The sequence below is a fragment of the Chenopodium quinoa genome, unplaced genomic scaffold, assembly GCF_001683475.1.
Source record: "Chenopodium quinoa cultivar QQ74 unplaced genomic scaffold, ASM168347v1, whole genome shotgun sequence".
NCBI lineage: Eukaryota > Viridiplantae > Streptophyta > Magnoliopsida > Caryophyllales > Amaranthaceae > Chenopodium > Chenopodium quinoa.
This window is the reverse complement of record NW_018743955.1, coordinates 5,847,598-5,872,272: the sequence shown is the minus strand read 5'-3', so window position 1 is coordinate 5,872,272 and position 24,675 is coordinate 5,847,598. Positions and strand designations below refer to the sequence as shown.

The 24,675-nt window shown below is 37.6% G+C and overlaps 2 protein-coding genes across 2 annotated transcripts; both read left to right on the top strand.

Annotated features, from left to right (window-relative positions):
- The first annotated feature begins 11,790 nt into the window (after positions 1-11,790).
- On the top strand, positions 11,791-15,602 carry LOC110689246 (non-structural maintenance of chromosomes element 4 homolog A-like). The gene is made up of 7 exons (XM_021865979.1): positions 11,791-12,366; positions 12,468-12,548; positions 13,542-13,797; positions 13,891-13,981; positions 14,136-14,346; positions 14,478-14,569; positions 15,183-15,602. Exons 1-7 carry the CDS (start codon positions 12,114-12,116, stop codon positions 15,438-15,440), a joined length of 1,242 nt encoding a protein of 413 aa, XP_021721671.1. The 5' UTR covers positions 11,791-12,113; the 3' UTR covers positions 15,441-15,602.
- A 916-nt stretch (positions 15,603-16,518) lies between these two features.
- On the top strand, positions 16,519-21,239 carry LOC110689245 (zinc finger CCCH domain-containing protein 44-like). The gene is made up of 3 exons (XM_021865977.1): positions 16,519-16,985; positions 18,083-18,131; positions 19,905-21,239. The coding sequence occupies exons 1-3, from the start codon at positions 16,907-16,909 to the stop codon at positions 20,662-20,664; spliced, it is 888 nt and encodes a 295-aa protein (XP_021721669.1). The 5' UTR covers positions 16,519-16,906; the 3' UTR covers positions 20,665-21,239.
- Positions 21,240-24,675: the final 3,436 nt, after the last annotated feature.

Genomic DNA, 24,675 nt, shown 5'->3' with positions numbered 1-24,675 from the left:
ATGAGGGTCAAGCAATAATATCCACTGTTTTAGAGCAGATTGAATCCGGGAGAAATCCAATGCCTTTAATAGTTGGAGAGACTATGCTTAGCCTTGATGAATTAAAGAAGAATACAAAAGCGCCTTTTCGGGGCTCTCCAACTTTATTATAGGTAGAAAAATAATATTTTTAATTACGGAAATGAAAAATATATTTTTGTATAGTAATAATAATTTATTTGCATTGAAATTATTTTACAGATGTGGCTAATGGAAATATTGGGATTAATTAGCCCTCCAGACAATATTGAGAAGTATACTCCAAATTGCTTCGTGAGAAGGAAAAAACGCTTCTCTAAGATGGGGCACCATGAATGGAAGAAGGTCTTCGAGTCTTACAATTTTGCCATTAAGTGGGTCATTCCTTGGTGGAAAATAGAAAAGATGGTTGGTGTCAGCAAGCAACCTTTCTGCCGTCTTCCAAGCTTGTCCTGAATGACTTTTTATTATCTCTGCAGGGTAAAAAGACAGTACGACTACTTCAGACAATTCCTTCTGGTGATCTTCGTCTTCCCTATGAATTCCCTGTCTCTCAGGAAGTAGACAAATTTGATGCTTATTGGAGCACTAGACCTTTATGGGAAGTGATTACCCAAAAGGTTCATCCTTCCTTGCCCAATGATGTGAAGAAGTGGCTTCTGAAGAAACCTTCAAAGGATGTGAAGAAATATCAGAGTAAAACTGATGTGAAGAGTCGTCTAGGTGACAAAGTGATTCATGTTAAGGAACGCTTGGGTGAAAGAGTTGAGTTCAAAACACCTACAATGCCTAAGAAGAAAAGTTCTGCGAAAGATAAAGGAAAAAGGAAAGCTGACACCACAGAGAAGAAAGCTTGGGTAGAAAAGAAGTATGGGGTCCTAGCTAAGGGAGAGACTATTTACTCAAAGATTGAATGTAGGTCCTCTAAAGGATGCCTACTAGCTAAGGTTATGGATGAGGAAGAAGACGCAGATAAGAATTAGAAAAGAGCTAAGAAAGAGAAAGAAGATTAAGAGCATTACTTAATTTTCAATTATTAGACTTAGTTTTTTTAAATTCAAAGTTAATTTATTTAAGCTTTATTTAAATTCCATCAATAATGTAATTTATTTTATTAATGAAATTCCAGCTTTTTTAATTAAATTATTTACTTAAAATTTAATTTATTAAAGCAATGAAAACCGAAAAATTATTTTTCCAGAAATTTTTTCGAGTACAGAAGTCGAAAATTTTCCGAAAAACACCAAAATATTCCCCGACATTTTACAGTAAATTGGCACCGCAATTCTGTGACTGGAGCCAGTTGCGGCAGTCTGGCGTCAGTCGATGGAGGTTGTCGTCTGGCGCTAATGATCATTGTCTGGCGCCAAAATCATTTCTGTGACGCCGATGTTTCGTCGATCTTCTGTTGAATTTTTTATTAAGTCTAGGATGCGAGATTTGAAAAAAAAAATAAAGTGGCCTCACCCGTAAAGGGTTGCCTACGTATCCTTTCTTAAGGAATCAGGCCAAACGTAGCTCTCTTGAGTGCCCTACTCAAGTGATTATGGGTAGTACTTTATAAGTTTATCAAGATTTGTCATGATCGAGAAATCATTGCCATCCATGTCAGTTAATTTTGATGCACCTCCTGACAGGATTGTTTTGACAATGTAGGGTCCAGACCAATTAGGTCTGAATTTTCCCCTTGGATCCAAAACATTTTTCCTTAATGATTTTAACACCAAGTCTCCTACTTGGATGTTTCTTGTCTTGACCTTCTTATTAAAATGCCTAGCCATACGAGTTTGGTAACATTGAGTGTGATGTAGAGCTTCTAGTCGTTTTTCATCAAGTAGAATTAACTCTTCATATCTTGCTCTAGTCCATTCAACTTCATCGAGTTTGCTCTCTAATGCGATGCGTAGAGATGGAATCTCTAGTTCGACAGGTTGTACGACATCCATTCCATACACCAAGGAAAATGGCGTATTTCCTGTTGATGTGCGAACTGACGTGCGATAACCCCACAATGCAAAGTGAAGTTTGTCAGGCCAATCCTTGTAATTTTCAGTCATTTTCTCGATGATAGTCTTTAGATTTTTATTAGCTGCTTCGACTGCTCCATTTTCCTGGGGTCTATAAGGAGAAGAGTGATGATGTTTAATACCATATTTCTGTAGCAATTCTTCACATTCGGCTTGAAAGTGAGTTCCATTGTCACTTATCATTTCATGTGGGACTCCATATCGACAAATAATATTTCTTTCGATAAAGAGTGCTACATGTTTTGCAGTGAGTTTAGCGTACGATTGTGCTTCGACCCACTTTGTGAAGTAATCATTTGCCACCAAGATATATTTGTGACCTCCTGTTCCCGGGGAGTGATTTTGCCGATGATGTCAATTCCCCATGTAGAGAATGGTCATGGTGACGTGTAGGTGTAGAGCAAAGATAGAGGAACATGTTGTAGATTAGCGTAGATTTGGCACTTAGGGCATCTTTTTACGTATTGATGGTAATCCCTATTCATTGTAGTCCAATAGTACCCTTCTCGCATTATCTTTTGGACTAACATTTTGCCATCTACGTGAGTTCCACAAATTCCTTCGTGGACTATCCTCATTGCTCTTTGGGCATCCTTTTTTTCCTACACATAAGAGAGCTCGGCCCTTAGGTACCTTTTTATGTAGCTCATTTTCTATGAGTACGTATTGGGAAGCCAAAAGTCTTAATGCCCGTTTTACTCTTTTGTCAGCATGGGGAGGGTATTCTCCTTTGGTGACATAATTGAGTATATCCGTATACCACGGTTCTTCTTCTTCTTCTTCTTCTTCTTCTTCTTCTTCTTCTTCTTCTTCTTCTTCTTCTTCTTCTTCTTCTTCATCCTGGATTACTTCCTCATCTTCTATAGCTTGAATATAGGCCGGTTTGTGCCTTTTTTTCTATAAATAGAGGCATTTGCTCGATTTTCGTAGGAATCCTAACCATTGAGGCTAGTCTTGCCAAGGCATCTGCAAATTGATTTTCTTCTCTAGGTAGATATGTGTATTCTACCTTTTCTAATTGATTAGTATGGGTTTCCAGATAAGTTTGGTAAGGGGCTAGACTTTCGCTCCTTACTTTCCACCTCTTGGATATTTGGTTGATGATCAATGAAGAGTCTCCGAATATCCGTAACTTTTTTACTCCCAATGCCAAGGGTGTTTCAAGGCCTACCACACATGCTTCGTATTCAGCAGTGTTGTTGGTAACGTCGAAATCAAGCTTTATGGAGATTAGAACATGCTCTTCTTTGGGTGAGACTAATAATACTCCAACGCCACATCCCTTTTGGTTCGAGGCTCCATCGAAGTACAAGGTCCAAGTATCATCTTCAGTGACCATCAAGTCTTCATTTGGAAATTCATTGTCGTGTATTGGCGTCGAGTCTTCTATTGGAAAGTCTGCTAGAAAATCCGATACCACAGATCCTTTGATAGATTTTTGTGGCATGAACTTTACATCGAACTGGGCTAAGTTGACTATCCATCTTGATATACACCCGTTGAGTGTAGATTTCTTGAATAAATACTTGAGTGGATCTAGTCGGGAAACTACGAAGACTGTATGCACGAGCATGTAATGTTTTAACTTGGTTGTGGCCCACACCAATGCAAGGCACAATTTCTCAAGCGGTGTATAGCGTGCCTCATATTCGAGCATTTTCTTGCTTAGATAGTAGATCACATTCTCTTTGCCTTCTACTTCTTGCGCTAACATGGCTCCCATTGTCTCTTTGGTAACTGTTAAGTACAGCCTAAGAGGTATTCCCGGAAGTGCTGGTGCTAATACGGGAGGATTTGCGAGATAGGCTTTGATCTTTTCAAAGGCTTTTTGACACTCGTCATCCCATATTACTGGTACATTCTTTTTAAGCTTTTTAAAGATTGGTTCACATATTGTCGTCAATTTTGATATGAACCTGCTTATGTATTGCAACCAGCCAATAAATCCTCGAATCTGCTTCTCGGTTTTGGGCGGTGGCATTGACATGATTGCCTTGATCTTGGTTGGGTCTATCTCTATTCCTTTAGAGCTTATGACATAACCCAAAAGCTTTCCTGAGGTGACTCCAAAAGCACATTTAGATGGGTTCAACCTCATATTGTATTTTCTTAGCCTTTCGAAGAATTTTCTTAAGGCTACTTGATGGCCTGGGCGATCTTTTGACTTTACAATCATGTCGTCCATGTATACTTCAACTTCTTTATGCATCATGTCATGGAGCAAGACAGTCGCTGCTCGTTGGTAAGTAGCACCCGCGTTTTTCAACCCGAATGGCATTACCGTGTAGCAGTAAGTGCCCCATGGTGTTATGAAAGTTGTTTTCTCCATGTCTTCTTCTGCCATGAGAATTTGATTATAGCCCGCGTATCCATCCATGAACGAGAGAAGTGCATGATTTGTTGTGTTATCCACCAGAATATCGATGTGTGGTAAAGGGAAGTCGTCCTTTGGACTTGCCTTATTTAGATCTCGATAGTCAACACACATTCTTACCCTTCCATCCTTTTTCGGAACTTGGACGACGTTGGCGACCCATTCGGGGTATTTGGATACCTTGATGAAACCTGCAGTTATTTGTTTTTGAACTTCCTCTTTTATTTTAAGAGCTACATCGGGTTTCATTCGACGTAACTTTTGTTTTACAGGTTTCATTCCTGGAATTAGTGGTATGGTGTGTTGAGCTATTTCTCTATTAATGTCTGGCATATCTTCGTATGACCAAGCGTATACATCGATGAATTCTTTAAGCAAGTTAATTAAATCGGTTCTTTCTTGTTCATTAAGTGTTAGTCCGATTTTAACTTCTCTTTTATTGGTTGAATCATTTGAGATATCAATTGTCTCAGTTTCTTCAATTATCGGTGTTTTCTTTTCAAGTGTTTTCATTGCTTTAATAAGTTCTTTGTCTTTTTCATTGTTAGTTAAGCAATGCTAGTCATCTTGGGCTAGAGAAGAACACAAGAAGTAAGGAGAAGAAGCCATATTATTAAACTCTGAGATCATTACATCAAAGAGGGAAATGTCCTCAGGGACTTGATCACTAACTATTCTAGGGGAAGGGATAGAAGGAGGAGGTGCTACAACTAAGGACTTAGATGACTCTATAGGGAGAGACTCTAACTCTGACTCAGACGACTCTTCGAACATCGGCCCTTGCCCCGTTGTGATGAAGATCTTTCTTCCACTTGGAGTAATCACTTTGATGGTCTTGCGCCACCCTTGCAGTGATCCTTCCGCTGGAGTGATTAGCTTCGAGGGATCGAAGCTTTCACTTTGTAGGACTGTCTGAATGAGCGAGGAGTTATCCTCTTTGTATGTTGGCTCATCCTTTTCTCGCCCAAATAGTAATCTCATGACATTAAAGTCAAAGCAAGGGGGTACTTTCTCCTTATGGACAGGAGTTGGGATTTCGTCTGTGAAATAGCAATCTAAGAAAATTTCGAATCCCGGTTGCCTTATGCCATTTACGACAAATGGTTCGGGAAATTCGTGACATGGATAGTCCTCTCCTTCTCTTATAAATTGTCCATTAAGGGTAAGAGGATACTGATCCATTGGGATTGCTTTCTTTTGGATGCGAGCGTCCCTACGTGCCTTTGACTTTTCCTGGGCTCGCTTGGGATCTTTCCGAGTCGGTTCGAAACTAAGTCCGAAAGTGTCTAATTTAGGGAGGCCAGGTGATTCCAACGGTTTTGTTATTCCTTTCTTCTTTCCTAGGGTCATCCCAGTTGAATGTCCTTGCTTCTTCAGAATAGCGTTCACAATAATATTGGAGTGGGGGTCGTGGCAGAGAGGGGTCCTTTCATCCTCCTCGATTAAGGAGACCTCTTCATTAAAGCCCCACAAATCTTCATCGTCTTCATCGTGCTCCACATTAATTATTGGATTCTCTATAGATTTAATTCTCATAGGCGAAGCATCGATCGTAATGGGAATTCCTCCAACTATAGCTTTTACTTGTTGGTGGAGAGATGAGGGGACGATCTTTAGGTCATGAAGCCAAGGGCGTCCCAAAAATAGATTGAATGAAGCTTTAATATCTACTACTTGGAAAGTAGTAGCGTGTTCTATCGCTCCTGCCGTTACATTCATAGTAATTTTACCAAGAGCTTGACGACGAGTGTTGTCATAGGCTCTTATTCCTTGCGTTGACGGGGTTAAGTTTTCATCCCTTATGCTTAACATTCTCGCAGTTCTAAGTGGACAGACATTAACGACTGATATATTGTCTACAAGAGTCATAGGGACGTTCATTCTCTTGCAGACCACTATGAGGTTTAATGCCTTATAATGCTTGTCACCTTCTAGGGGCAGTTCCTTGTCGGAAAAGGTGATCAAGTTGATAAGACTAGGGAGATCACTCGTGAGGAAATTAGCCAACCCCTCAGGAATGGTGTCAGAATCTATCCCTATTTTATCCCGGGCATTCATTACGACCAATCTATGTTCTCGAGACGTTGTCAGAAGCTTCCATACGTTCATTTAAACTTTGGTTTTCTTGAACTGTTTGACAATGTCATTATCTTCTATGATAGGTATGGGAACTTGCTGTGTGGTTGGCATGGGTTGTGTCAAAACAGGAGGTTTCATTCTCCCGTATCTTGTGAGGACGTCTATTGATGAATCTTCTTCAACCCAAAAATCATCCATGGCATATGACACCGAAGGTGGAGGTCCTACCATGTCTTTCAAATAGACGTCTTCTTCGTCGCTGTCCCAAACTCCATTAATATTTGCATCCTATTCTTGTGGAAATTGGACTAGCTTCTTATCATCAATCATTTTCTGAATTAAATCCTTGAATTTAAAACAGTTTTCAATAGTATGACCCCCTAATTGATGATATTGATAGTAAAATCTATCTGTCCTTTTTAATGATTCAAATGGTCTCGATTCGAGAGGTTTGATCTCGCCACTCTCGGAGAGCACTTTGAACATTTGGGCGTATGGAATCCCAATTGGAGTATGAGTCTATTACTCTTCTTGGGTTCATCGATTACTTGCAAGGAAAAGCGTTTCCTCATTCCCTTGCTAGCTAGAGGTAATGGGATTTTGTTGGCTTCCACAAGATCTTGAATGAGGTTTCGAAACCTGTAGCATTCATTTGTGGTATGACCATTCCCTCGATGGTACTTGTAGTAGGACTTGGGGTCCCATCTTGAAGATTGCTTTTCTGGTGTTGGATCCTCAGTAGGGCCAATAGATTTGATTAGTCCTTGATCATAGAGATGATCAAAAGTAGCATCATAGGTCATTCCCATGGGTGTGAACTCTCTCTTGAGTTTATTTTTCGAGGGTGGAACCTCGTCATACTTTTTTTGCAGTTGTTTCACAACTCCAAGGGCTTCACGTAGCAAGTGTGATCCCTCTAACATGGACAACATAAGCAATTGTATGTCCTCTTTACTTGCTAATTCTGGGAGGCTATCCATGGCATCAAAAAAGACCTCCTCCTCTTCTTCAACAACATGAATCTCTTCGACAGGTTTGATGAGAGATGAAGGATCAACCTCGTTTTCCTCATCAGAGATGGCCAAGGAGTGAGCGAGGGGCGCACTATCAATACTTGGCTTCTTACTGGCAGGGGGAAATGGTAGCTTGTTGTTGTCGATTAAGTCTTGGATAGCTTCTTTAAGCTTCCAACAGTTCTCGGTAAGATGGCCCTTACCTTGGTGATACTTGTAATGTGCATTGGGGTTCCAGTTAGCCGTCCTCTTCTCGACTGGTGGGTCCCCAAACGATCCAATAGGAGTTATAAGACCTTTTGCATTTAATCGGTCAAATGCGGTGTCATAACTCATACCAATAGGAGTAAAGTTCCTCCTAAATGGTTTCTTTTGTCCTTGATTATTGATAGCAAGGACTTCACTTAGGTTAAAAGTGCTAACATTGTTTGAGTGGGTGGTTTTGGAAGAAGAAGGTTTGTCGTTCTTCTTGCCTTTCCAGCCACTGTTGGAGTTATTGTTGGCAGCTTTCAACTGAGCCAGGTCGTCTTCAATATTAATTCCAATGCCGTAGACGACCTTGAAGTGATGGAGATTATTTTGATATTTGAGATGCTTGGAGTACTTTTCTTGAAGGTTTTTGATGAATAACCTTCCGGACTCTTTTTCACTGGGCACCTTAATCATCTTAGCTGAGGTTTCTCTCCATTTGTTAAAGAAGGAGGTGAAGCCTTCATTCTCCTTTTGCTTGAGGATTTCAATTTCCCTATAGTCAGTCTCAACTTGAATATTGCATTTGTATCTATCAATGAAAGCGTTTACTATGGATTCCCAAGTAGAGGTATTTTCTTTCTCGTAGAAAAGAACCATTGCTGGCAAACGGTTTCGAGAGATAGTGAGAACAGAGAGGGGAACACTTTCTTGTCGATACCCTTAATACTCATTATTGTTTCGAAGGCTCTTAAATGAAAGTAAGGGTTATCAGTTGCTTTGAATTTCGGGATGTCGTTGGCGTTGAACTTCTGCGGAAGAAGATCCTTGTCCACCGAGACCCCTTGTGAGCTAATCCCTTGAAACTTGTAGTCGCTAGATAGCTTGCTCAGACTCTCTTGCATGAGGTCCATCTGTTGTTGTTTCACAGGATCATCAATCTTGAGTGTTAGAACCTTTAACGCCTCGGTAACCAGTTGGTTCCTAAGCTCATTGACTTCTTCTTGAGTTGCCATTACTGTCCTAGCTTTCCTCTTACGAGCGATGGGTTTGTCGAAAAGTTGGACTTGTACAAAAAGATTGTCTTTGATTAACCGCCCTTCTTTTCTTGACCACGCGCTATAAATTAAACCATTTTTTGTTTTAATTATTTGACTCAAATCGACCTTGACTTTACGGTTTTAAAGAGGAAAAGTAAAAAAATAGGTGCATATTTTTGGAAAAAATAAGGTAAAAATAAGGTATATATTTTTAAGAATCAAGTATGGTATTTAATCAAGTGGTTTAAATTGGAGGATTAATATCCGACTTACCCCCCTAAAAAAATGACGGAAAAAACGCGCATACAAGACTCTCTTAGACATGGTCAAAAGTGTGTATTAGTGTGTGCGTTATATGGTGAGTGTAAGTGACATGCTTTGACTTTTTTGTAAGACCATGGGACTTAGTGCCTAGACTCAATTAATGACTTAACAAGGTATAATTAACAGTAAAAATTAACCGAATTAATTAGCAAATTGTTTAATTAGACACAAGGTGATGACTCGAGCAATAAACTGAACTGTCGTCAAAACGACAGGACTGGCGCTTCACTTTGCAGTGTAGCGCCAGACGACAGAATTGTCGCCAGGCGCTACACTCCACAGAGTGGCGCTACAGTTCAAAATTTGGCGCCATTGCTGGAGCGTCGATCTGAAACTGTTTTCAGTATTATTACTCAACAGGGGTATGCCTAAAGTCGTACTAAGTCAATTCTGATTAAAAATTAGACTTCATTTACTCAACTTAATTAATTAATTAATTAGGCAAAGTTCTTTTATTCATGAATTAATTTATTTAATCTTAGCACAAGTCAAGCAAACGGTTAGGAAAAAACACATAGGGAATGTACAACCAATAATGCATAATTAGTCAAGTAGACACATCATGATGCAATGAGTTTGCAACCTAACCATGACTCTAGTTCTCTAAAGTTCAGGATATGGGTTAGTCAATAGAGGGTCCATGGTTAATTGTCCAGATGCACCGCGCGGAAGCCTAATCGTGAAGGGTTGGCGCGAGTGGATGGGACACCACGAGTTTAGAAAAACTCGCTTCCATGGTTTGGTGAATTCAACATTCTCGGATGTACCCTTTGTTGCTTAGAGTGTTCAATCAGGTAGGTGGAGCATGAATTCCCAGAGGGTTATGTCCATATGTAGAACACATATGGGTTTCAGAAAAGTGAGAAAAACTCAATCAGGAAGTAGGATCGAGCAAATAGTGCTAAAAACTGGTCGAAATTAGAACGCATATTTCTGGCTCGGTATTGGAAGAACTTGGCGCCAGCAAACAGAGGCCAGCGCCACTTTTTGGCTTTAGCGTCTGCCGACAGAGGCTGTTGTCTGGCGCTAAAGTCAAAACGCTGGCGCTAATCTTTGTTCGCTGACGCTAGTTCCTACATGCTTCAACAGCTTTCTGTGCTCGATAAAATTTTCCAGTTTCTCGCAGCATTATTTCGATCCTAGTTGTGAAAGATATTCCTCAAATTTCCTACGTGTAAAAATCCTATGTTTTAACTCATTACGAATGGTCTTTCCAATGAGATTTTTTTTATGCATATGACAATAATGTTAATCAAAATTACGCACATGAAATACTTAGAACTTTTCGAGTCTCATCCACTCATTCTAAATCATTGCCGAAACAAATTCAGGAATTAAAATAGAAATCCTCCTCGGTGGAGTCGCCAAAAACTGTAGGGAATATTTCAAGCGTTATCCCTATCTTGAACCCCACTGTGATCATACACTAAAGTACGGTGGTGTCCAAAGGGAAAGAAGATAGAGCAAAAGAGTCGCCAACAAGTTTTAGGAACTTGTAAACCGTTCACAGGGTGAAGGTTACACCCCTTAACGATCAAAGAGATCATCAACTCCAATAGGTCTTGAACCATGACTGGTAGTTTGGGGATGAAGGTACAAATCCAACCTAAAAGAGATTGAACCTGCCCTAAAAATAGGCCTCTACTTTATTCTAATCGTACTCATATGCGCTTTCTGACTAACATGCAATCAATAGGTTTACCCTAAACCTGTTTATCTATGTTGGTTGAATATTAATGCACAAATAAATCTATTATTGACGATCACTTGAATTATAATCATATTAACCCTAAACAAGATTATTAATTATCTTATTAAGCGTGATTACAAGTACCAAAATTCCCTTTAAACATGCATAAAAGGCGTGATCAAGCAATAACAATAAATCAAGCAACATAATCATAACAATACTACTACTACTAATAATAATAATATTAATATCATTATAACAATCATAATATTCATGTTAAAGCATAATAATAGCAAGATCCTAGGCATGATACTAACAAGATTAATAACAAACCCTAGCATGTCACTAAACAATAAAAATCAAAGCTTTAACCCTAACATGATACTAACAATCATAAATATTAGGAAGAACATAAAAGGCATCATACTTTTAATCATACTTGATATTAAAGTTACCCTAGACATGATACTAGGAATTTATTATTGTCACCTTAAACATCAAATTAAGGAAAACATCATAACATGATACTAGGAATCATAATAACAACCTAAGCATGATTTCTACATCATAATATCAATAAAAACCATTAAAGCACTTACTTGGATGCCTCCTACCTCTTTCTAATAACAAAATACACGCGTTAGTAACTTCAAGGAAAAAAATAAACAACAATTAAATTAAATAATTGAAAGAGAGATTTGAGACCAAACCCTCAGAAATTAAAACCTTTCACGTCTAGGGCGAAGGCAACTTCGAATAATGCTAGGTGTATCTAGGTCTCGTGAATGCGGAGTTTTGTAAAAAAGGGTATGTTTAGAAAGAGAGAGAGAAGCTTTAGCTTAGAGAGAAAAGAATTAGAAAACTAAAGAGTTGATGATTGTAGATGAATGTAGATCCATGAAAACGGAGTTTTAAGGAGGCTATTTATAGAGAAAATCAGCAAAAAAGATAGAAAATCGAATCAGAGTTCTGACGTAAAAAAACAGAGTTAGCGCCAGACGCTGACATTAGTGCCAGACGCTAACGAGCACGAATAAACCACGAATAAACAAAATTTTGACAATTGAGGTAAAAGACAGAAAGAGTGCGGGAAAAACCTCAACTCTTCCAAATTTCGAACCCCAAACCCCGCTCTCTTCTCATTAAATTATTCCACATTTTCATTATTTCTACACTTGTAATTTTATTTTTAAATTTTTCTAATATTCATTCTTCCCTTTTTCTTCAATTCGTCTTCTTTAATTAATTCCCCCAATTTCCAGATTTTCTCCGTTTTAGGGTTCCATCTTCTTCAATCTCAGTCAAATTTTTGGGAAAGTACCTTGATTTCAAATTCTGAATTCTAGGGTTTTAGCAACAATGGTGAAAGTAAAGAAAGAGAAAGGAAGTACTAGTAAGAATGCTGCTGCTCCTGCTACTGTTGTTGATCGAGAATTGAGGAGTCGGAAAAATAGCGCCGGTGATTTCGCCGCCGTAGAGCGGAAGCCACGGCCGCCGTCGCAGCGGCCGTCGCAGCGTGGAAGTGTGGAAGGAGAAGAGGAGGAAGAAGATGAAGTTGTTGTTAGGAGAAATCTTCGGTCTAGATATCTCGCCGTCAAGAATTTACTATCTGGTTTTTCTCTGTTTCTTTCTCACTTTGAATTTTGGTGTTTTATTGGTGTTTGTGTTGTGATTCATTGATTATTGAGCTAACGAGGTGAATGGAATTGGTAGGTGGAGCTGATGATTTGTCGCGGCCGGATTCCGATAGATTCAAGATTATGATTGATGAAGTTGAGAGTTTGCATAAGAAAGGTGTTCATTGATTTCAACTTTTAACCTTCTTTTATGTTTTTGTCAATTGTAATGCAGTTTTTATAAAATTATGCCTTTTGCTTTTATATGAAATTTAATTATTTGAAGTACATTGCTTATTAATGTCTTGATTTTTAAATGCTGTGACATTTTTAGAACATGCATATAAATTAATGTGAAGTACATTGCTTAACAAATGAAGTACTGGTAATAGGCCAAAGAGGGTTATTACTGTGATTAAAGACTGTTGTTATCAGGCTCAACATTAAAAGATTTCGTGGGGAAAATATTAACATTGGCAATTTAGCCAATTTGATCGATGTTTGGTTCTACCTGGTTAGGGCTTAGGGTTCTCGTAAGTCGCAAGTATTGTGAAATTGTAGGTTTGTTCAAGGGCCTTGAGTGACTAGTGTAACCTATATACTCATTATTTTGCTAGTGTTATATTTGATGTTTGATAGAATGGGCTTGGATGTATCATGTATGTAAAGATGTAGTGGGATAGTGTTTTAGAGAGTCCATTAAGTTCATGGTGGAACTCTTTGACTGCGTTTTTTGGGCAATTTCTAGAGCAGCAAATTATGCACTTTGTATGTGCTGTGCTTGCTTTTATAAAGAACTTATGAGGCGTTTGTTTGATCGAGGGCCCGAGGGGTAAACACATAATAGAAAGTTAAGCTGACGAAGTGCTGTAATTATCTGGATATTAGTTACATTTTTAATAGCAATATAGGAGTAATTTTCGAAAGCTCAGGACATAGACAAATGAAAGCATGAAAGTCCTGCGGAGAGGCAGAGAGTTAACATAGATTGGGAGGAGATTTGATTGCTAGATAATGCTCTCTCTCTCTCAGTGGCAAATTCTTAATTTTAGTATAACTCCAATGAAGTCTCAATGCTCAAATATTCATACCAAGATAATTAATCAAGACAAAGGACAAATTATGCATTAATCTTGGTTTACATTTTGTATTCTCTATGTATTGGTTTCAGTTCGGAAGCCTAGGGAGCAAGTGGCTGATGCAGAGGCTTTATATGACATTACAAGCAGTTTTGTGAAAACTGTTAGGGCTCAAAAAAATGAAGGTGTGACTCCATCAGATTTTGTGTCTTGCCTGCTTAGGGATTTTGGTCGTCAAGGTGGTGGTGCTACGGGCAGTGTAGATGGTTCCGGGAACACGATACTTTGGAAAGACATTGGGCTTGCAGTTTCTCAAATTTTCAGAAAAGGCACTGGATGTTGTACCATGTTAGTTACTTTCTGCAAACCTTTCTATTGATCCAAAGGTTCTCTACTATTTTATTTATCTAGATTTCACATCTGCCTTTGTTAACTTTCCAGGCTAGGGCCTATGTCTTCTGAACTAAAGAGAAGGAAGACTGTAGTTCGGAAAAAACATGTCAAGCCAACTGATACTTCACGGCCTGAAGAGGTAGGGACTGTAGAGCTGCCTAGTTTGTTAATTGACCTTTTTAATTCTTGATTGTTAGGGAGAGACAGGTTGATCGGTATATTCTTAGTTGATAGATATTATTGCAATGTGTTTTGCATATTATTCACTAGATGTCTGTTTGGTTTTATTGCAGCTTGATAGCACTGTGGAAGAGAAAACTGATACAGACAAGAATATGTCAATAATGTTTGGCATTTTGGGGAAATATCGAAGGGTTCGCCTTGAAAATTTAATTCTGAACAGAACATCTTATGCACAGACAGTGGAAAACTTATTTGCTTTGTCATTTTTAGTGAAAGATGGAAGAGCTAAAATCACTGCAGATGCGGATGGCCATTTTGTTTGTAAGAGCCGCAGCTGATCAACTGATTTATATCTATGCACAAACTATCTCTATGATGCACTCATCGCCTCGTCGGCTAATTTTTATTTTTTTGACGGCAATGCTAATGTATTGTTTCTTTCCCTTTGGCAGGCCCTAAGAATGCTCCATCTGCTGAAGATATCACATCAGGCAAAGTTGCGTACAGTCACTTTATCTTTAGATACGACTTCAAGGACTGGAAGGTAAATATGCAGTTCGAACCCCGTGCAGCTGCTATATTGTATTTCCCATCTTTAATCCCGCGTGAATTTCGTTGTATGGATTCCTATTTCAAGGACTGGAAAGTAGTGATTCTGCTTATTTTCTTACAGAAGCTGAGTTCCATTGAATATTAGCCAGTTTGCCTAAGCTATGTCGATTAGGCCCTAGTTGCACCAATCACCCAAGTTTGCTGTTTGATAGTTTCATCTAGTTTCACAGATGTGCTGCTTGATCTTTTAGAAGTAGGATTAGCATGTAGCTCAACCTTTTTCCAGCTACCAACACAGGCAATTTGTGCTTCTCTCATTATTTTGAAGCTTGGGTTGGAATAATCCGAGGCATAGTTGGCTGGAAAACCAAGCATTCAAGTTCATGGGATTCATGAACCTTTATGAACAAATATTCACTATATCACTACGTATCTCTGAAATTCTGATTAAGGTGTTAAAGTTGGTGAATTTGTCAAGAACAACAAACATATTTTATAGTATTTCAGCATGCTTGTTACGGAGTACAATATTAATGGTTGCTGTATACCAGTAACTTAGCTGATTCAAGGATGTGCTATAACATATCACTTGTTTGATTTTACAGTTGATGGTGGATTCTGTTGGAGAAAGCGAGGAGCTGATGCCACACAGGGTTCCGGCAGATGCATCTGCTGATTCAGAGCTACCAACTGTATCAGAAAATGAAGTTCCTGAAAAAGCTGCTACACTGACCCCAATTAGAAAATTATCAAGAAATCGGGGTCGTGTTCTACAAGAACAGATTGTTGAAGACTCACCGGAGAGCGACGAAAATAGATTAAGAGCTGATTATATCAGAAAGGGAAAGCGCAGATTAATATGAGACTTGGATGAATTGTACAGCATCTTGATCTTAGGCACCTTCATATATTAAATTTTAGATTGTCTATAATCATTTTTAGTTTCATCTAATGCTTCAGGTTTTGGACAAGTTTAACTAATGTAACCTAATTATTTCTGAAGTGGCTGTCTTCTTTACAGCCTACATGACTCTATCTATTGTCTCATTTGTTTGCCTTTATGAGATTTGTTGTACCATGTTCTCTAACGTCAGCTAATATTAAGTTGATATGTTCTAAATTAATTCATATGTTTCTTTTATTAAGTTTGACTACGAATAAATTTAGCTTAAGCAATTCTAATTATCAATAAGTAAAAATTATAAAAAGTTAATACTTTGAAAAATAAAAATACACAGTGAGAGGAAATATGTTAAGATCTTACATGATTATATTTTTCTTACTCGTATAATTTACCAAAGCTACTCAAAGAGATTGTTCTGATTTACTAAACAGAGTTAACTTAATTGAACTGATTAGAGGTGAACTGAAATGAATTGTTTATTAGAGAAGGAAACTAGGAACTGAATTGATTGGAGCTGAACTGAAATTAAGTTGAAGAGAAAAGACCCAAAGTGGTCATACTTGTATTAATTATTTATAACTCTCAAGATCAACCAAACATTTTATCTGCCTACTATATTCTAATTCATACTTGTATTAAGCTCATACATTCTATCTTTACAGAAAGAATAATCTCACATTTTAATTGATCAATTAGAATCAATAAAGTAATTATAATGTTGCCTAGAATTTTCTTGCAAAAATATAAAAAATAATTTTTTTTTTTTTGGCTCAACCAACCAAATTCACCAAAACATAACAAGTAGTAGTACCCTTAATACGGGCTTGGGTGATACAACCCGCCCCATAACATCACGCCCAAATCATCAATCCAGCCATTGGATTCTTGATATGCTCAATCAAGATAGCACGTGACCTCCCTTCCACTTTGATTTTTTTTTTTTTTTTTTTTTTAAATCAAACCGACTTTAATTTCCCTTTTTCTTAATTTATTTATAGATTTTTTTTGAAGAAATTTTATAAATTTATTTTTGAAAAAAAAAACCATAAAACTTCCATTTGCATTTCCTCTCCACCTCTTCACCTCAAATATTTTCATTTTTTTTTTCAAAAAACTCTTTAAAAATTAGAAAAAAAAAAAAAAAAAAAAATCCAAAATCCATTATTTTTTGTAAAATCAACCTCAAGCGCTCAATATTCTGTCTCCTAGTTTCTCTCTCTTTGAGGCGTTTCTTCCTCAACCTTTCTTTCTCTCTCCTCCCCAAACTTTAAACCCTAGTTCTGCTAGGGTTTCATTTTCATTTTTTTCACTCATTTTTTCTCAATCATTTTCCATTTTATCTAGGGTTTTGTCAAATTTGGTATTTGAATTTGTAATTTTTGCTTAAATTTTGTTGGGTTTAAAGCTCGAAAAATTCAACTTCAAATGGACGGCCGAAAGAGAGGAAGGAACAACGATGCTGGTGCTGTTCATTCTAATGGCGGATTTAAGAAGCATAAGCAAGGTTTGTTCATTTCTAGAAACTTCTCAAGTGTTTGAATTAATTTCTAGAAACTTCTTTTTTGCTTTTCTGTGTTTCTGGACTTGGATCTGAACTTAGAAGCAAGAACTAAGAGGTTATTTTTTTCTTGTTATTTAATTGGTAGAATTATTGTTAGAAATGAATAGATTTTTTACCTTAATAATTTTGATTTTATTTTAGTTTTTTCAATTCTGTGAGAAGGTACTAGATTAGAAAAATCTCTGATTTGGGATTTTGTACAATTGATTTTCTTTGTATAGAAAGAATTATGAATTGAGTTTTACCCAACTGATGTCACTATTGTGATTTGTACCTAATTTGGGAAAAGGGTTACTATTTAGTAGTAGCCCATGTGGATGCATTTTTGAATTTTTTTTTGATGTAGGAGTATTTTCTCCGTTTCACTCTAATAGGCCACATTTGTGTAGTTTTGAAGTATTTAGTACTTCGTCCGTCACACCTTAGTATTAGTAGGCCACATTTTTTTTTTGGGACGTACTAGAATAATTGGCCACTGTATTTATATATATGAGTGAGTTATGTGATAAATTTGAGCGAGGGAGTAGAATTTAGCTGATTTGTGTTATCACTCGTAGTATATTTTTGAAGTGTGATGCAAGTGATTAATGTCCTGTATGTGGCTTGTGTGAAATGATTTGTGTGCAAGCTCAAAGGATAGATTGCCTGCAGTTTATTTTGTGTGCATATGCTGATTTTGCCTAGGATTTTTAAGATCGTTATCTGTTTTGTTTAGAGAAAAATGAAGTAGGCAAATTTATTTTTATAAATACAAGACTTTAGAGCCATTGCAGGGAATTGCAATTCGAAAAGCTAACACTTTTAAATATATAGACTATAGAGTCAAGCTATCATAGGTCTACAGTGCATATTATCTAGCCAGAGCATATAACTTGTGTTAAATTGTGTCTCATGTGATGAAGCTTTGGTTTAGTAGTGTGTTATTATTTTCTATTAATTACATGTAAAGTCCCTTCAATTAAGTATTTGATTATTTTCAACTTCTTTAACACAACGAAGGCAAGGAAAACTCACAAAAAATAATTAATGTTTTGTAACAGAAACGGATGGTATAGGAAGCAAATCAAAGCCTTGCACCAAGTTCTTCAGGTTCATATCTTTATCTATTTAATAAATATCAACATTATAGCGTATCGTTTCTAAAATGTTTTGGTTATTAACTTGTCCAATCGAACAGATTTTACGGTCCATAAATATATAAATTACTAAGCATGCAAGTTATGTAAATTGTTACATATTCTATTAATCTCTCATTCTCTTTGCTATTGTCAATGCTTTTAAATTTCTTGTTGTCTTTCATGTAGCATCTTCATTCTTCTACATTTCTTTTATCTTGTTATTTTTCAAGTTAAGATGCAATGCACATTAATTTTCTGCCTCTATGATTGGGGTTTTTACTTTTTTTTTTTTGTTTTTATAATCTATAGTATTTAACCAACTAATTTTGCTTCTATTGTTAGAAGAATATTTGACTAGATTAGCTTCATTTTCATTTTTCTGATTTCCGGAGACCTCTATACGCCTGTTCCAGTTGCATTATGAGTTTACTGTTTCTGCTTATTTGGCTATCATTTCTGTAACATGAACTTGGGTTTTTCTTTGTGAGAATTTAGCTAATTTTAATGGAAAGTAGTTTATAGTGCATTGGTTCTGAGACTAATGAGTATGTTTGTTGCTCACGATGTTGAAGATTTTGATTGGAAATTTTTGAGTACATATTTATGTTTCTTAATTTCACCAAGTTTATAGCTCTCATTAATGTAGTCTTCAATTCAATTATATTACTGCGGGCTTTAGAGATAATAAAAATGGATATAATTTCATAATAAAAATGAGTGTGATCTATTCAGGTGGTGCAAGAAGTAGCCTATCCTTGTTCAGGTTCAGTCATTCAGCCTTTCAGGGATAACGTTTTGGATTATTTATTGATGTCATTCTCACTTAGCTATGTGATATGAATATACTTTGCCTTGTGATACTTATACTAGCTTTCTCTTGCTTCTACCACCTTGACAGTAAGGAAAATGTATAATTTCATTTTGTGATTGAAAGTATGCTTTTAGTTGTAAAAAAGAATTATGTAATATGATAGAGAAGAAAATGAATTGAATGAACTATGTGGCTTCCTTGTAAGAAGACCATGTTGTTATGAACTGGAAGTTACTTGAAGATGAATTAAACCTTGTATCTCAAGGAATTAGGTTCGAAATTGAAATCTTTTAGGTCATATATGGTATATTGAATTTGTTTTGTAGCTTTACTGATCCAAAGTTGCTTGATGTCTATAGTGATGTACTTGATTGGGGAAAGTAACCTGTATGCTTGACAATATTACTTGTCAACTTTAGTTTATCTGATCACAGTTGATCTTTAGAAGCAATTTTCTTATGTTAGTAGTCTCACTGGATTTTAGCGTACTTTGGTTGATTAATGTGGGTTCAATCAAGTTATATTTTTGGTTAACCATGTTGAAGTAGATGTTTTGTCTGGCTGTATTCTTCTGAAATGAATTTTCAGTTCCAATTGTGTGGATTCAATTTTAGTTTTTTTGTAATAGTCTCTCCATTTGTTAATCAAGATGTGCTATATTATTTTCTAGCACCTTTTTGGTATCCTTGTCCCCCTGGAAGAAGTGCTTGTACTTGATTCTGTAGAGGGTGTGAAAACTTTGGTCTGAATCAGTTGGTATTGGTTCCTGCACTTTCATGCTTGCTTAATAATTGTGTGCTGTTGCTGTAGGGAAAGGATCCCCACTCTATTTACAGGAGACTGCTTTTAGACGAGGACTACTTTGTTTATGTGGTCCTCTAACTTGTATCTTATGGAACTTTAATTTAGCTACTGAATCTTATTGTGTTGCAGTACATCTGGATGCCCATTTGGAGAAAATTGCCACTTTCTGCACCATGTCTCTGGTGGCTACAATGCTGTTGCTCAGTTGATGAACCTTCCGCCCATGTCAAGAAATGCTCCACCACCACCACAACCCCCTCCACAGTCACACAACGGCTCTGCTCCTGGCGCTAAAACCCGCCTGTGTAACAAATTCAACTCTGCTGAAGGGTGCAAATATGGCGATAAATGCCATTTTGCCCATGGTGAGTGGGAACTTAATAAACCTGTTGGTCTACCATCCTTTGATGATCCTCGTGCTAGGGGGGGTCATCCGATGCATGGACGCTTTTCTGGGCGACATGAGCCACCTGTTCCCGCTGGTCTTGGTGCCTTTGGCGAATCAGCAACTGCTAAGATTAGTGTTGATGCCTCCTTAGCTGGGGCCATCATTGGTAAGAGCGGTGTGAACTCGAAACAGATTTGCCGTCAAACAGGTGTGAAGCTTTCGATTCGGGATCATGATTCTGATTCAAACAAGAGGAACATTGAACTTGAAGGAACCTTTGATCAGATCAAGTTGGCGAGTGAAATGGTACATGATCTTGTAGCAAGTGTCAGTGCAAATACTCCCTTTAACAAGGCTCCTGGAGGACCTGCACCCCATGGACCTTTCTCAACTAATTATAGGACCAAGCTTTGTGAGAACTTTACAAAAGGTTCATGTACTTTTGGAGATAAGTGCCACTTTGCTCATGGGGCTGCCGAGCTACGGAAGTCTGGAGTATGAGTCTTTGCGGATCCCAATTTTGTTTGTTGGGTTTTCAGTCTTCATGATGATGGGTTTGTGAAGCTCTTAATCTTGAATATGGCTAATCCAATCTAGACTCTTTTTAGTAAAATGAGGTTCAATGATTCCTAGATGGCTTATTTGCTGCTTGTCATTACTAGTTTGTTTTCCTTAGGTTTTGTGGTTGGACGATACTTGTTTGCTTTTCCCACCTCTAATAGATAGAATTCTGCTAAACATGGGAGGTAATGGCTGGTCATTACATTCAACTAATTACTGTCAAGAGAAGATAGACAGAAGGTAAATTGCTGCATGGTGTTGTAATTCACGTTAGAGCTGTCATCAGAGTATAATCAGACACAGGCTGTATTTGCACTGTTTTTGGAATAGCTATGTCATGACCATAGACTGTCGACTCCTTTCATTGGCCTAGTGTATGTTTAGAATATATTTAGCCGCTAAATCTCTATTTTCATGATCGTACTTGATCTACTTGCACATTCATTAGCATGTTGTGGATGCAATGAAAGTTAATTTATTTAAACTAATTATGTGGAATCCATGTTCATGGCTTATATGTGAGCAGCTTATGCAGTTTCGCTCTGGTTTTTGTTAGCAAAATGTAGGGAGAGCAGGTTTGCTTCTGATGTGCTGTTTGAAAATTTATGCTGATATGCTGTTTGAAAAATTACGAAGTTTGAGAATGTTTGTCCAATGGTCCTCAATACACCTGCTAATAGAACACACGGATAGAAGCTTGTTAATTATGTAGACATGACTCAATGTTTAAATGTTAAGTGCTTAAATTACTGAGTCAAAATACTCTACTCGAACCTGAATATTTGTCGACTCCATCTGAATTTACGCAACTCGAAAAGTAAATGAATTGATACTTCATATATAATCTATAATACAAGTACATAGGACCTTGATGTACGATCTACAGTGTCGTAAGATCAAAATTACAAACATTATTGAGCAGTACAAACATTATCAGTTTTTTTTTTTTAGTACAAACATTATCAGTTTGTCTTCCAGTTGAACTATTTTCGTGAAATGAACCTTTTGAAAAAAAAAAAAAAGTTGCTCAGAACATTTTTACAAGAACATTAATATACAATCCAAAGCATCAACTTGCCATATCATTTAAGGGGTTCTCTCTCTTGAACTCTAAATGTCAATTACATTGATTGTTTTTGCGCAAATGATGGGATGACCATTCGACAAGTTGACATACGATATACAATGAAAGAGTGTAGGTGTAGGAAGAACTTTTTACAACCAAACAATGAAAGATGCAAAGAAACAAAACAATACGATTCAAAACAAATTGCTAAAAGAACAATATTACAAAAGAGGCCACTAATTGCTAGATTGAAAGGTGAGATAACCTATGTTTGGGTATATAGTTCCCCCATTAATTGAGCATACTTTAGACCAATATGAACTATTTGGCTCTTCTTGTCCACTTTTGTTCTAACCCGTCTAATCATCATGCCAAATGAGGTCCAAGCCCCACCATTAGAAGGTGTTAATCAATCGGAAAAAGTTATACATTCTTCTTTTATACTCCCTATCTTAATATTTGGAATCTCTTTGTAAAACAAAAATGGTCAGGTGTAAGGATTAAAAAGTAACAAAAAGAAATATGTAGTATATAATTTGTTTCTTTTTCAGTACCAAAAATTAAACTAAAAATAAAATGATTGTACTCTACAAACTTGACTCTAACAAAGTAACAAGGGCTAATTAATAAACTTTTTTTTTTTTTTTTTTTTTTTTTTGGTGCAAACGAGGGGCAAAGCCCCTAACAAGCAAAAAACAAATAAACTTAAGGAAAAACAAAACAACAAAAAGAAAAAACAAAGCAAAACACAAGGTCACATGCTCACATCATCGGAACCATCCGGGCCCGAGAGACGCCACTAAGATCCTCCAATAAAACGGCAAGAAGATCCTTCGGGATCGCCTCTATCAAAATCATCCACTGCTCCAAACGGACACCATAATTAGCAAGCCAATCCGCTGCCATATTAGCTTCCCTATAGCAATGACCCAATAATATGAATTAAGGTGAGTTGGGGGGAGTAGGACTGGTCAAGATACGAAGAACAACTTCGGAGTCTACTTCAAGCATAATCTTTCGATGTCCGCCATTCCAAGCAATGGCCAAGCCTCGCATAACACCCAAAATTTCTGCTTTGGTACTCGTACAAACACCACAATTCACAGCAAAAATCTCATGAATCTCACCCCTATGCCCACGAATGATGCCACCAGCCCCTGCCTTACCTGGATTGCCCTTAGCAGCGCCATTCGTATTCATTTTCACCCAATTTTCTTCTGGGCACTTCCACCTTATCAACAGTTCAACTTTCTGCTTCTTACTCATCTTCGCACGCAGCAAATTTCTCTCCCAAGCCTTTTTAATATCTCCCACCCTAGCCAAAATAAAGCTCCCCTGATCGAAAGGGATTTTGGTAGTTTGCACAAACACACGCTCACACCTCCATTTCCAAATCCACTAACAAGCCACAGCGAAGATCAATGGCCAATCTTCACTCACACCTTGCTTACCATCATCCAAGTTATCCAAAATCCATTCTTGAAATTTCTCACCCAACAGATCTACATCATTTTTTCATCCCAAAGCTCTCCACACAATTTTTGCAAGAGGGCACTTTCGGAGAACATGATCTGCAATTTCCTCACTAGCATTACAGATTGGACATCGGGGATCTTCAGTAATTTTTCGAATAAACCAAGTATTATTAGTCATAATCCTGTCTTGAATTGCAAGCCAAATGAAGATCTTACTCCGTTGAGGAATCTGTAATTGCCAAATAAATTTCCAACCCTTGACTTGAGAGACAGAGGGGGCAGTCACGTTTCTCACAAGCTTCATAACTGAGCTAAGGGTAAATCCTCCACTTTCCGAGCCATTCCAGTATATGCCATCAATAGCAGCTTCATCATCAATTAACTCAAAAGCAGCAATCTCAGCAAGAGTTTCAGCAGGGAGATACGGGGCAAAATTATCAAATTTCCAACCAATATTCCCATCCCACGTATCTTTAACCGAAACATGCTGCATATCTACAGGGGGTTTTGGGTCAGCTATGTTGAAAAGAGTATCTTTTGAGGTCTACCTATGATTCCAAAAAGAAGTAGAAATACCATTCCCGACAGCCATATTAATGCCCTTTTTAAGCACATCCACGCTGCTAACAATACCTCTCCAAGCATTCGAGGCACCACTCTTATCCTTGAACATGTCAACATCACAACGGTTATTACAGTACTTGCTTCGGAGAACTCTTGACCACAAAGTGTGAGGCTCCGCTAACATACGCCATCCAAGTTTAGCCATAAACGCAACATTAGATTGTCTCATTGACTTTAGACCCAAACCACCCTCGTTCTTTGGCTTAGTAATAGTCTCCCAAGCTACAAGATGCACTTTGCGCTCCTGTTCATTCTCTCCCCATAAAAACTTCCTCATCTTTCGATCAACAGCATCACACACTGATCTGGGCAGCCTAGTAGTCTGCATAGCATACGAGGGGATCGGTATAAGAGAAGCTTGAATCAAAGTTGCTCTCCCAGCCAGCGACAAAGTCTTAGTTTTCCAACCAGCTAGCTTCGCATTAACTTTGTCTATCAAATATTGGTAGTCTTCCTTGGATGTTCTTCCATTAATAATCGGGACTCCCAAATATTTTCCTAGATCCTCAGTCTCCTCCATGCCGAGGCAATTACAAACACCATCACGGATATCATAGTGAACATTAGTCGAGAAAAATACTCGATTTTTCCACGCTCACTTTGCTGCCAGAAGCAGCTTCGAATTTCTCTAAGCACTCTTTCATAGTCTCAGCTTGATCAATAGAAGCTTCACAAAATAGTATCAAGTCGTCTGCAAAAGCCAGATTGGAGATTAGGGGACCATTTCTACTAGCGCGCACCGCTTTCCAAGTACCAGCTCTAACTTCAAAATCGATCAATTGGGCC

Coding starts and splice junctions, on each gene's coding strand:
- LOC110689245 (XM_021865977.1), top strand. CDS start 16,907: ATGGACGGCCGAAAGAGAGGAAGGAACAACGATGCTGGTGCTGTTCAT. Junction 16,986..18,082: donor ATTTAAGAAGCATAAGCAAG/GTTTGTTCATTT, acceptor GTTTTGTAACAG/AAACGGATGGTATAGGAAGC. Junction 18,132..19,904: donor CCTTGCACCAAGTTCTTCAG/GTTCATATCTTT, acceptor ATTGTGTTGCAG/TACATCTGGATGCCCATTTG.
- LOC110689246 (XM_021865979.1), top strand. CDS start 12,114: ATGGTGAAAGTAAAGAAAGAGAAAGGAAGTACTAGTAAGAATGCTGCT. Junction 13,982..14,135: donor ATACTTCACGGCCTGAAGAG/GTAGGGACTGTA, acceptor GTTTTATTGCAG/CTTGATAGCACTGTGGAAGA. Junction 14,570..15,182: donor ACGACTTCAAGGACTGGAAG/GTAAATATGCAG, acceptor TTGATTTTACAG/TTGATGGTGGATTCTGTTGG.